The sequence below is a fragment of the Cornus florida genome, unplaced genomic scaffold (assembly GCF_030987335.1).
Source record: "Cornus florida cultivar Cherokee Brave unplaced genomic scaffold, ASM3098733v1 CherokeeBrave_3.0.0_Hap2_Chr04, whole genome shotgun sequence".
Lineage (NCBI taxonomy): Eukaryota > Viridiplantae > Streptophyta > Magnoliopsida > Cornales > Cornaceae > Cornus > Cornus florida.
Genome location: NW_026775574.1, coordinates 78290006 through 78304244, shown reverse-complemented (window position 1 = coordinate 78304244; position 14239 = coordinate 78290006). Strand labels below are relative to the sequence as shown.

General features: G+C 32.8%; 1 protein-coding gene across 1 annotated transcript; it reads left to right on the top strand.

Annotated features, from left to right (window-relative positions):
* Positions 1-10500: 10500 nt before the first annotated feature.
* LOC132303609 (disease resistance protein RPM1-like) lies at positions 10501-13787 on the top strand. The gene is made up of 2 exons (XM_059800945.1): positions 10501-13517; positions 13624-13787. Exon 1 carries the CDS (start codon positions 10719-10721, stop codon positions 13440-13442), a length of 2724 nt encoding a protein of 907 aa, XP_059656928.1. The 5' UTR covers positions 10501-10718; the 3' UTR covers positions 13443-13517; positions 13624-13787.
* The last annotated feature ends 452 nt before the right edge of the window (positions 13788-14239 follow it).

Sequence of the window (14239 nt, the reverse complement as noted above, 5' to 3'; positions counted from 1 at the left end):
CTGAGCTTTATGCTCACCCTATTATTTATATTATTTTTTTCAGGTCTTGGAAATGAACTGGTGGACGACAATCCACCTCAAGGTTGAAAGTTGTTAGAAGGTTGTTTGCTATTTTGTATTTTGACCGTTCTATGTATATTCGTAGTTGTGGAAATGTAACTAAGTTAGTATTCATGGCCTTGTAACTTAAGAACGAACTTATCTTTTGTTTGATGTAAATGAAACTAGTGGAATTATGGTATATGTTTCCATGCAATTGTATCATGTAACGTTGTAAGATAGGGACTTTAAATATTAATCTTGTATTTTGGGACTGTAATTATGATAATTTAGATTATTTGGTGTGTGGATGTTCCACCATGAAAGGAACTATGTTGAGGTGTGATGAATGGGATGCTGGAGTATATTTTTTTTGTTTTGTGTATTGGGACAGGTTGTTGAAGGCCCATTTTTAGGGGAGGTTATGCCGAATTTTTTTTAAAATTTTGGCATCAGCTAGGGTCGTTAAAATATCTTACATAGACCTCCCTTCTATTAGTGTCAACGTCAGTCAACAACGAAAATTGATGACGTCAGCTACAAATTTTACTAAAATCTCTAAAATACCCTTGTCCCTACCAATTGATATATATATATATACTCTACTGAGGCGAAATTCTTTACCAGAAGCTTACTAATCTTCATTGGTAGCAAGCCATGACTGAAGAACTAGCTAGATTACTCCCTTTTCTCTCACGGGCGGCTTCTACAAGTCTGATTCCTTGTTAGATTAAAGAAAGAGTTACGGAAGAGCAAAAACCCGAGATCAATAGAACGAAAACCTGAACATGCTGGAGGAGATTATCCCCATTACCCTTGTCCTTACCGATTGATATATATATATATATATACACACACACATATATATATATATATACACACACATATACATATACAACCATTGTAGGCATTACATAAGGGTCAGGACCCCAATCCAATTCGACGGTCCTGTAAATTACCCACCGAAGATTGGACCATAAAATCATTACGCCGCCTCAATTGAATAATTTGTTACCCAACAAAACTACTAAATCCTCCAAAATCAAGTTTTGATCTAGAAAATCCCCAAAAATCACAAAATCCGAAAGACATGATATTGACACAATTCCAGGTTATTACTCTTTCCTTCTTTGTATATATGCACACACGCTAATATATGCATAAGCCTCATGTATGATCTTTATTTATTCCTCTTTCTTTCTTAATATAAATCTTTATTATTTTGGTAAATTTCTCTTTGTATATTTATTTTTATTTTGGTAAATTTCTCTATGTATATATGCAAATTTAGTCCTCAATCGGCGGCAAAAACCCAAACACAGGTAGAGAAAGAAATATGAGAAAAGAAAGGTAGAGGAGAGACTACTTGTAGAGAGAGAAAGAGAAGGAACTAAATCTTACAGAGAGAGGGAATTTGCAACCTCTGTAAATTTTCTAAATCTGTTTCACTGTCTCGGTGGAGAACTCCGAACGGGGGCAATGCAGAATCGACTACAAATTTCAACAAAATCTTGTAGAGAGAGAAACACGTCGGCATTGCAAAGAGCCCAGAGTTTCAGAAGGGTAGTTTAGTAATTTCATATGCCAAAGAGAGGGTGTTTTAGTAATTTTGACATGTCCGTTAGTGTATTTAACGGTCTATCACATATGGGGGAGGTCCGTGCAGGATATTTTCCTTCTTAAGGAAGGTTCAAGTAAATTTTCAAACTCGAGGGAAAATCTCTGTAATTATGGTAAACCATAAGGGAGGTTTGTATAAATTATTCTTAATAAATTCAATGAAGTTAAAACAATAATTTTTTTGAATTTGTTGCGGTGTGTGATCAAGGTTTCAATATTTTTGTATAATTGAATTGATAGGTCAACATAGATCAACATCCTGTGCATGTGTTAGGACAGTTGACAGTTGTGCAGAGTCCACGTGATTAACATTTCAAAACCAATTGCTGGCCCCCACCATCCGATCCATCTATTTCTACCGACACAAAACCATGAAATTAGAGCATCTCCAATGCATCTTTCATTTGGGCTGCTAAACTTAAAACTTGAGAGAGGTGTAAAAAGTGGGCTCTCCAATGAGGTTTCATTTGGGCTCTCAAATTTTGAGAATGCCAAATTTTTTTTCAAATATAGGAGCTGCCAATTTTTTTGGTAGGCCTTCTCTCTCTCTCTCTACGACGCGGTTTGGAACGATATCTCTATCCATTGTCCCTAATCTGACTTCAATCTCTCTCTCTCTCTATATATATATATATCTACATCTATATATGTTTGTATATCTCAATTCAACGATTCCAATTTCTCCTTGGTCGAAGATGGCATTTACAGATCCGGCTACAGTGTCAAAATGGGTTTTGATTTTTTGAACAATCTGAAATGATATGCCGATATGGGTTTTGAACTTTTGATTCTTGCAAACAAATAGATAAACTGAAATATATGGGTTTTTAACTTCTGATTCTTGTAGATGTAGATTTTGTAGTTTGCAGTTGTAGAAAGAGAGAGAGAGGGAGGGTTGAGTCAAGTGAATAAGGCTTTCAGATCACCTAAAATTATTATTTTTTTAATTAATTGTTGTTTGACAGTCTGAACTGGGCTTGAAGAAAGAACTGAGAGAGATGCTACCCATTATTGTATTCAGAGAGAGCTTCTCCGTCAGAGATTCCCAGTGGGTGAGCTTTCATGGATTGATGGGTTAGGTGTTCATTTTTCTTACCTTTGTGAATTTAATGCCATTGATTTTCTATTTCAAGTTTAGTCAACTCAGCATCTAGAATTAAAACTGCAATTGAAGGCCATTTGGCAAACTGCAATAGACTATCAAATCAGCTTCCAAAATACAAAAATGGAACCCTAGAATTTTTAAATCCTATTTTCTGTTAGCATCTTGAAAGTGTTTTTATTACTTTCAGAAGTAAAATATCTTTGGAAAACAAGAACAATTCCTTCAAGACTCTGTTATTTGTCTAGTAGATCAAATGCATGAAAACATCCTTCACTAGATTTAATAAAGTAAAAGGGAAGGAAATAGGCTTCTCTCTTCTTGTATTTTGTTATAAATGCATGAACAAGAAGAAGGTGATGTGTATGCAATAAGCCTCTCAGTCCCTCCGCCACCTCAAGACCCACACCCACCTACCCTCTTTTTCATCTTCGCGTCTACCCCAACACCAGTCCACAAACATCGCCTATTCTCTCTCTCTCTCTCTACCCTCAATAGAATAACGAGGCATGAGAGTCTATCAAGGTCAACAGTAGAGGTGGCTAGGCTCATCTAGTAGGAGATCTTGGACCAATCTGAAAGTTCAGAGTCAATAACGAGAATAAAGATGGAGGCGATTGGGGAGGCTGAAATGATTTGCCCTAAAAATATTATGTGGGACATAATGCAATGAATGGTTAAGATGGGAAGGTAATTTCGAAATCAACGGTCAGAGTTAAAGTAGGATTGGAATACTAGAAGTGAGTTGGACTTAGTTTAATAGAGGGTGAGAATTGCTAAAATATAGCATTTTGGATGAAATATACCATTGGAGCAAAATTGCTAAAATATAGTATTTTGACACTGTAGTTCCTCTCAAAATATAGATTTAACAACCCGAAATGACATTTAGCATTGGAGATGCTCTTAGTCCCACTACTCTAAAGCAATTGTCCAAACAATGTCTTATCAAGATTGTCCAAAGTTAATGTTAGTTGAGTTATAGGTATATAATTATTTAATTGTTAAAATAAGTGAAGTTAGAAAATTTTGTTTCTTAAAATATAAAAAAAATTTTAATATTTCATTGTGTACAATTCACACTTTATGTTTTTTCTTTTTCCATTTGTAACTTTGGTGTTCTTTTCTTCTTTCTCCATCTGAATGTGTAAGGTACTAAGGTGACCTTATATTTATAGGCAAGAGAGTGGGTCGTTTAATTTCGAAACTCCCTAATGATTGAGGAATTTTTTCATAAATAAGGAATATATTTCCTTTTATATGGAAATCAATTCAAGTTTAAATTCAAATTTAAATTAAACCATCATTTTTTTTAAAGTCCTAAACATTTAGGATTTTAACACATGTCCATTAATGAGACCCGTATTTACAAAATTTAATTGATTAAGAATATTTGACTTCTTAACTGATTGGACAACTATTATGCCATCACAAAATTTAAGCCTCTGCACTCTCTCTATTTATGTATGTGGGAGACACTCTAGACATGAAGACACAGAAATATTAATTTTTTTAGAAAAAGAATAAAAAATTATATATATATATATATGAGAGACTTAAAGCATCTAACTTTAGAACGACTGTTTTTTTAAAAAAAAGTCTTTTGATAGAAGAAAGAAAAGTAATTTTTTTTATAAAGAAAATGAAAAGAAATATATATACATATATATATATATATTAATTTTTAATTCTAAAAATAACAAAAACCACTCAAAAAAACAACCGAATCAAACAGATCGACCTTAAACTGCAATGTGTTACTAATTCAAAATGATCATACTGTGCATGTGCTAGAATAGTTGTGCTACATGGTTGATCAGTGGGAAAAGAAAAGGCAGTGTCAAAAACGTGAGTCCGCGTGATGACAACACTAAAACCACTAGTGTCCATCACTGAAAAATCAGATTCCTCTAAAAATGGATTCCAGCTCAAAAGCGACAATAGCTGGCCTGTCAAATCGTAGAGGAGGTATTAAATAAATATGATACCAACTTACCCAGTCCAACTTTCTATCCCAATCAACTCGTAAATTTCTTACTAATCGGCATTATCTTCACCTTGAAATTGCTACACTTAATTGCGTAGTTGTATCATTGCTGATGAAAAACAATATAATAGAAGGTTGCAGTTTTTGTCTTTGTTGTTTAGTATTTAAGGTAAGGTAGTGTTTGGAGGAGCCCTTCAAGGAGTAGGCACTTTGATACCGAACAAGCAATGTTGGAGTACATGGAGCGATTGAATAGTCAAGATCAAAAACTACTGAAAATTAATTCAAAATTCAAACAATCATAACTTTCAATTCGGTTGGAGTTCACACGACCCATAAGACACCATGAAAAGCTTTGAGACAAGTTCTACAATTTTTGCCAACCTCATTTACGAGATTATAGCCGTTTTCAAATTTGAAATTAAGTCGTTTCAACCTCATGACTGTTGATATGACAACTTTTTGGTGAATGATATGATAAATTAACTTTGTGTACTTTGAATGCGATTTTGTCAAGCAAAAATACATAATAATATTGAGAGAAAAAATAACTAAATATCACAAACTATTATATAACGAAAATAATTTAGAATTACATGACTAGTGATATGGTAACTTTGTGACGGATGATATGATAACTTAAATTAGTGTATTTTGAAAGCAATTTTGTCAAGCGAATACATGGTAGGTTTGAGAGAAAATAAGAAAAAATTAAAATTTGAACCCTAACATACCACTTTGATAAACGTTTTAATAGTCAACTTTTTTTCTTCAATAAAAATCTAAATTTTTCAACCAATTTTTATGTGTGAGTAATTAAATAAAGACATAATCCACTTATAAAAAATTTAAAATTTAGCTTAATTAATTTTTTTACCCTAATTTCCTCAACGATCTACATTAGGGTAAAAAAATTAATTAAGCTATGTTAGGGAGCACTGCATAAGCTAAAGCGTTTCCAAATTGAAATCCGGGAAATTTTATTCAAAATTTAAATTAAATTTTCTTTAATTTCAATTACAAAAGAATTAAAATGCAACATTATTTTTAACCAGCTTTGTCTATCACGGGATCACAAAAACAAGGGGGTTACCAAATGCAACATTATTTTCAACTTTATAAACTCGTATGATTCATTAGGTTGCCAGAGGAAGGGTTGTGATCCCCCAACTAATGCCTCTGTCAGTCTGGCCCCAAATTAAAATCCATTAAATAGACTTGAAAACTCAATTTTGTATATGTATATATATATCTATATTGCAGTTACTATATATTATGTATTATCCTTTCCAATTTTCTACCCAGCTAACTGCCAAATTTGTTACTAATTGTCAATTTGGCCTTGAAATTGCTCTTAAAAAAAAAAAAAAAAAAAAAAAAAAAAAAAAAACACTAGATTTAATTGTGTTGGTATTTAATATATATCAGGACAGTGTAAGGCCCAAAAGTTGATAGCACTAAAAGACTAGACTTAATTGTGTTGTACTTGAAAAATAAAAATAAATAAATAAAATTCAAGAACTCAAAAAATAGGAATCAATTTTGAGATAATTATAAAAGACAATTCAATAAAAATGAATGAGAATCACCTATTATGTTGGGGTCTTATGCAATACATTGGTTACGTAAATAATATATACATCAGTTATGAATCAACAATGTAACGTTATTGCTTAAGCGATATAACGTAAGTTGTATGAACAAGATATACGAATAATGAATGGCATAGTAAAATTGATATATGTGAAGAAAAAAAAAAAAAGCATAGGAACTGTCAACCAAATTTTGATTTTTAGTTCTCCAAAAAAATAAAATAATTGAATCAATTAAACATACAAACGTTAAACATTTGCCTAGCTAATTCAAAGTTAAAACTGAATCTGCATTTATTTTAAAAACTGAACAATTATACAATACAGTTGATCAATGGGAAAAGAAAGGACACTGTCAAAAAGACAGGTCATGCATGAACATTTCAAACCCCGTATTGTCCATTAGTGAAAAAGCAGATTCCACTTAAATTGGATTCATTCTTTTAAATGTCTTGTCAAGATTGTTGGAGCAATGCCCATTTTATGGCTTTGAGCTGTAATCAGCCTGAATAATTACTATATAAAAAAAAAAGAATAAGAAGAGAGAAAGAAGTTCCTGTGTATAAATATAAATAATATTTGAGTGCAACAAAAATAAAATTTTAAAGAAGAAGAAGAAGAAAAATAAAAATAATATGAGAAAACTTTGAATGGGAAAAAGTTATAGGCTTTGATAGAAGAAGTAATTGTATTTTTTTTCAAGAAAATGAAAAGAAATATGAGGAGGAATAAGAATAAAAATGGAAAGAAATAAAGAGATTTATAGAAAAAAACAATAGTTTTAGGGGGGCATATAATCATTATTTACTTAAATATATAAATATATAATATTGGTTCGGTAATTGTTTCCAATAATTCAAAAAGTAGAAAAAAATTTAAAATAATTATACAAGACAATTATTTAATTGAAATTTTTTAAAAACAGTAAACCAAACAAATTTTTATACTTTTTTTAAAAAAAAAATTAGTTTTAAAAATAACAAAAACCACTCGAGAGAACTGATTCAAGCTGACCTTAATTACACTGTTTCATCAGGTAACATAATTAATTTTGGGGACACCTACTATGGTGGCCTAGGCTTTTATGTACAGTATATATATTTGAATTGTGATTGTGTTCAATAACCAATTAAACGAACGAATTTGCAGTGAACTCACAAAAATGAGTAGATATTGAGTGAGTCGAGCATACTTAATTAATAAAATATATTCCATTCTGATAAAAAATAAAAAATAAAAATAAAACCTATCTCAACCTACTTAAATGGTGTATTATGATATTGGACATAACAATGACGCGGTATGTCCGACTCGCTAAATATCTTTTCTATGAAAATGGAGAACTATTAGCACATGTCGTGATAAAATTAATATCAACGGCGTGCAATATATTGTACAAACATCAATTTAATTTATGCAATTTGATATCAAAATATTTTCTCACCACCACTGACAAATCTAATGCTTATCCTTCTTAATCGTGTTTACTTTGATTATATAATCGTGGTTGGGTTTCTAAAAATTGTTCCTCAGAATGCAAAAACTAGAATACTATTTTAAGAGAATTATAAAGACAATTATCTGATATTATTTTTTTTAATTGAATTTTCAGAAAAACATTTTTTGAAAATGGTAAACAAACAAATTTTTTTATACAATTTTCTAATTTTTAATTATTAAAAATAAATTAAAAAAATTGAACCTAACATCCCTAGATTACACTAGGTGTTGGTAATTCAAGTTGTTAGAACAGTTGTGTTGCATAGTTGATCAGTGGGAAAAGAAAAGGCATTTGTCAAAAAAGTGAGTCCGCGTGATTAAACATTTCAAAAGCAGATTCCTCTTAAAATGCATTTCAGCTCAAAAGCACCAATAGCTGGGCCCCCGATCCGATCCATCTACTTCTACCGACACAAAACAATGAAATTAGTACAAACAATTCATTTTCATGTTAAATAAGTTATAGAAGGGCCAGTCTTGAAATTAACAATCCCATTGTACAAAAATATTGAAACTAGTTTGCGTAATTTTACCATAAAAAATGGGAATTAATATATTCAACAATCTTTATCTATTCATCATGGTTACCCTCTTGTCAAATCGTAGAGGTAGGATTAAAATTGATTAGGACATTATTGACTTAATTAATAGAGTGTCCAGTACTCCGGACAATTATACCCGTGCTTCACTTCTTCCTTTCCTAGTTAGCTACACTAAATTGTGTACATATGCATAAATTCTGCATTTAATTATAACATTGCAGGACATAGTTTAAGGACCAAAAGTTAATAAGGCACTGAAGGACTAGACTTAATTCATTAGATTCATCAATTATTGCCTTTTCTTTTTCACAAAGCTGTCTTTTGTCAAACTTTTGGCCCGTCAATCAAGCTCATTTACCTCCCACCGTCTTATGCACTCAGTGCCCCTTCCACTTTTTATTCCAAACAAAGTTTTCCCACACATTTGAGAAGGAACATTTGGGAAATTATCTGAAATTCCTTCTGGCTTTTCCTTACTAAAATTCATACTAAAGCTCATCATGTGTGACGTGATATCTCGTCTTGACAGTGTTGTGCATGTTTGGTAATTCAGTAGGGTGTTATGTTTTGTTTGGATGGTATTTGATTGTCGTAAAATATTTACGAATAAAAAAATATTAAAATTTAATTAAAATAATTTTTTCGTTAATTTTTGACAAATTATTTTATATGTTTCACCTGATGGACTCGATCTGAAATTCGACCTAGGTTTTTGCAAAATATAAATATATATATATATATATATATATATATATATATATTAAAAATAAATATTTTACCTTGGAGTTCAAGATGAAAAACGGTTGTTTTATGGGTGATCTGCCAACACTCAGCAAGTACTCAACAATTCCAAACCAATCTCTAGTCCTAAGCGATGCTAAATTATAGAGGCCCACTGTTTATTTTTGTGGTTCATGTACTACTTCAATCAGCGTGTATAATTTCTTTTATTGGCAAAAATACACAATATTCTCTTAATTATTATTCTCTTTTGAGAACTCGAACTCTCGTGAACCATTTTGGGAGGTTGAAGAATATTTTCTCACAAGTCACAACCACCCATATAGACAAATTTAATGCTTAGCCTTCTTAATCATGTTTATTTAAATGCATAGTCTTGGTTGAGTTTCTAAAAATTTGTTTTCAAAAATTCAAAAAATAAAAACTGTTATGCAATAATTAATAATCATTGAAGACAATTATTTGACATCATGTCTTTATTAATCGAGTTTTGAGAAAATTTGGTTTTGAAAATGGACTACTCACATTTGCTAGCGTAATCCTCACTACATGGGAGTGTCATGCGAATAGTAATCGGTTACTCCCTGTGTCAATCTAACTTTTCAAGAGATGATTCTTAATATATATATATATATATATATATATATATATATATATATATATATATATATATCAATTTCTACTTAAGTTTTATAAATTCAATGCAATATTTTTCTGAATCAGTTATGGTGTAATCAAGGTTTCAATGTTTTTGTATAAAATAGAAAAGAAAATTTAAAAATAAAATTCCATTCACATCACCATTCAAATTAAACATTATTAATCGCATGGGGAAAAAAATTCTAAACTTAAACTCAAAGTTTACAATTTTCATTACTAGTATCAAAGAGTTTAAAGGTTCATAAAGTTTTAATTGTTAAGAAGATAAGCTACATTGTTCAATTCTATTATTTCTTCAATTGTGAGATCTTTTATTATTATTTATAAAAAACAATATCAAATCTTAATAAGAGAGAGAAGAGAAAGTTTATACAAAGTATAGAAAAAGTTGAGAGAGATAGATAGCGAGAGAAAAAGAAGGGTTAACAAAAAAATAAAATAAAATAATATATATATATATAGATATATATACAGAAATGTTAATTGAATAAGGGAATTACAAAAATAGCATAACTGAAAAGTATAGTTGTGATATTTGAAAAAAATAATTATTAAATTATAAATTCAATGCAATATTTTTTTGAATCGGTTACGGTGTAATCAAAGTTTCAATGTTTTTGTACAATAGAATTGATAGGTCATCATCCTGTGCATGGGTTAGGACAGTTGACATGTTAATTGAGTTATTATAGAAGGGCTCATTTTGTAATTACCACTACTACACTTCGATCATTTAATTAAAAACATTTCAGTCAGCTTCATCCTCTTGCTTTTTCTTTCACAAAGCAGTCTTTTGTTATAGTTGTCTTTCAGACTCGGTGCCCTTTCCACTTTTTATTCCAAACAAAGTCTTCCCACACAATTGAGAAATTATTGGAAATTCCTTCTCAATCGATCTTTTGTTCTCTTGATAGAAATTAAGAAGATCAGAGAGAATGGCTGAGAGTGCAGTAGAATTTCTACTCAATCACTTGACCAACTTCATTCAACAAGAGTCAAGCCTGTTGGGAGGAATAAGGGAAGAAGCTGAGTCCATCAGATATGAATTGGAGCACATGAGGGCTTTCCTCAAAGAAGCTGATGCAAATGAATTCAATAACTCAGAGCTCCAAGTATGGGTTAAACAAGTGAGTGATGTTGCCCATGACATGGAAGATGTTCTTGATGAATTCATGCTCCACATCGCACACTATCATGGGGATGGATTCTATGGTTTTCTTTGTAATATTTGCTCTTTGATTAAGAACTTGATAGCTCGCCATCGGATTGCATCTGAGATAGGCAAAATAAAATCCAGAGTCAACAATATACGTCAAAGCTACCAACAAAGATTCAGTATCTCAGAGCATGGATCAAGCTCCACCACTGTCAACAACAACGCATGGTATGATCGTCGAGGTGATGCACTTCTACTGGAAGAGGCTGATCTTGTTGGCATGGATGGGCCCAAGAAACACCTGATTGGGTGGCTTCTGGATGACAGTCCAAGACTCAAAGTCGTTTCGGTGGTGGGGATGGGGGGTATGGGAAAAACCACCCTAGTAAAGAAAGCCTATGATGATATGGGGGTGAAGAAACGTTTCGACTGTCATGCTTGGATCACTGTTTCTCAATCATTTCATCTCAGAGAGCTTCTCAAAGACGTAGTTCGAAGACTCTTCGATGCAGCCAAGCCACAGGCCCCTCAAAGTTTGGAAACCATGGACATCAATGACTTGAAAGCAAAAATCAAGGATTTCCTCCAACAGAGAAGGTACGTGCTTGTTTTAGATGATGTCTGGAGTATAAATGCATGGGATGCTTTGAAATATGCATTCCCTGACAACAATAGTGGCAGCCGAATACTGCTCACGACCCGTATTGTTGATGTAGCTTCTACATCTTGTGTAGAATCTCCTGATCATATCTATACTATGGAACCATTGTCCCAAGAAGAGTCTTGGACTCTTTTCTGTAGGAAGACATTCCAAGACAACTGCTGCCCTCCAGATTTAGAGAAAGTCTCACGAAGTATCTTAGAAAAGTGTAAGGGCTTGCCACTTGCAGTTGTGGCAGTTAGTGGTGTTTTAGCTAGGAAAGATAGAAGTACATCCCATGATTGGGAATTGTTTCATCGTAGCCTTGGCGCTCAGTCAGAAGGCGACGACCAACTTGAGAGTATGAAAAAGATACTTTCTCTCAGTTACTATAATTTGCCTTACTATCTAAAAATATGTTTCTTGTACTTGGGTTTATTCCCCGAAGATTACAAGATTGAGCGCACGAGAGTGATTCGACTGTGGATCGCAGAAGGATTTGTGGAAGTGAGAGTGGGAAGGACAATGGAAGAAGTTGCTGAAGGCTATCTCAAAGAGCTTATTAATAGAAGCTTGGTCCAAGTGACAAGGATAGATGGTATTGGAAGGCTAAGAGAGTGTCGCATCCATGACCTTTTCCGTGAAGTAATTACTTCAAAGTCAAGAGAACAAAACATTGCTGCCATGGTAAGCAAAGAAAGCACAACGTGGCCGGAAAAAGTTCGGCGCCTGTCAATTCAGTACACCTTGGGGAACTTGCAGCAGACAAATCGTTTTCCTCAACTCCGTTCCTTGCTCATGTTCTCGGTGGAAGAACCTATATCCAAGTCGTTGAATCCTATATTATTCAATGGTGGGGTTAGGTTGTTAAAGGTTTTGGATCTGAGGGGTGCTTCTTTGGAGATGCTTCCAGATGAAGTCGGCAAACTATTTCATCTCAGGTATTTAAGCTTGAGGGGAACCAAGGTTAAAACGCTTCCGAAATCCATAGGTAAGCTTGAAAATCTTGAAACTTTGGATCTCAAAGAGACCAATGTAACTGAGTTGCCTGTTCAGATTCTAAAGCTCCAACGTCTTCGTCATCTCTTGGTGTACAACTACGACTTGGATACATATGGCTTTAAAGCAATAGTGGGAATAGAAGGATTGTCTTCCTTACAAAAACTCTGTTATATTGAAGCGAACCATGAGAATGGTAGAATTGTAATGGGAAAGCTAGGGAGACTGACCCAGTTGAGGAGATTGGGGATTACGGAGGTGAGAAGGGAGGATGGGAAGGCTTTGTGCTCCTCTCTTGAAAAGCTGAGTAACCTTCAATCATTGTCCGTAGGTTCTGTAGAAAATAAAGAGATTGTTGATATTCAACAATTGTCTTCTCCTCCTGGGTCTCTTCAACGGCTCTATTTGAGGGGACGTTTAGAAAATTTTCCGCATTGGATAACTTCTCTTCGTAACCTGCTGAAATTGCGGCTTCGGTATAGCAAGTTAAGGGATGATCCATTGCAATCCCTTCAAGATTTGCCCAATCTCTTGCAACTTTTACTTGATCAGGCTTACGAAGGGGAGGAACTGTGTATCAAAGCGACAGGGTTTCAGAAGCTTAAGACATTAGAGCTTCAAAGTTTAGAAAGATTGAGGTGGGTGAGAATGGAGAAGGGATCATTGCCTCATCTTGAAGAGCTGACTATTGAAAGCTGTAAGTTGTTGGAAGAGGTACCCACTGGCATTGAACATCTAACCAACCTTAAATCCCTTCAGCTTTGTGTCTCAGATAAATTGAAAATGACACTGGATCAAGACGAACAGGGCGGGGATTATTCGAAAATAGTACACATCCCCATTCTTAAAATTTCTTTTGGATAGTTGTTGGGAAGGAGATTATGTAGAGAGAGAGATAGAGAAGAGTCCTTGCACAGTTGAAATCATTAGAACTATCAGGTCACCGAATATTTGCTTTTATTTTATTTTTATAGGATAACTGATTTGTTTTTTCTTTGTTTTTCTTTTTCCCTTTTTAATATATTATGCTATTTTATTTTTATAGGATAACTGATTCGGGGTAGAGGGAGAAATGGAGAATGAGTCTCTGCAACGTTGTTATTGAGATCATCACTATCTAATGTTTTGTTTTTATTTTATTTTTCTAGATAAACTGATGCTGTTCTTTTTCCCTTTTCAAGTGATTAAGTTGTTGTATATTGTGTTACATTGTTCACGAGCCCAAACTCACCTATTGTTATTCCAAAATGTCATGCTTTTTTTTTTTTACTCCGTCTCAAAATAGTTATCCATTTTTCTTTTTCAAACAATATATTTTACATCTTTTTATATATGTTTTTGGAGTTTAAAATTTCAAACTTAAATGTAAAGGCAAATCAGTAACTTTTCAGGAAGATAAGCATGTCCCACATATCTCCTTAAAAATTTTTAAAATATTTAAAAAAATAAAAAAAGTCAAATTCAAGAACTTGGACTACAACAACACTAATAAGGTTGTCCAATTGTGTAATATACATAAAATGTTGAATAATATAATAGAAGGTAGCAGTTTTTGTCTTTGTTGTTTACCATTTAAGGTAAGGTAGTGTTTGGAGGAGCCCTTCAAGGAGTAGGCACTTCGAAAATACATGGTAAGATTGAGAGAAAAAATAATAACTTAA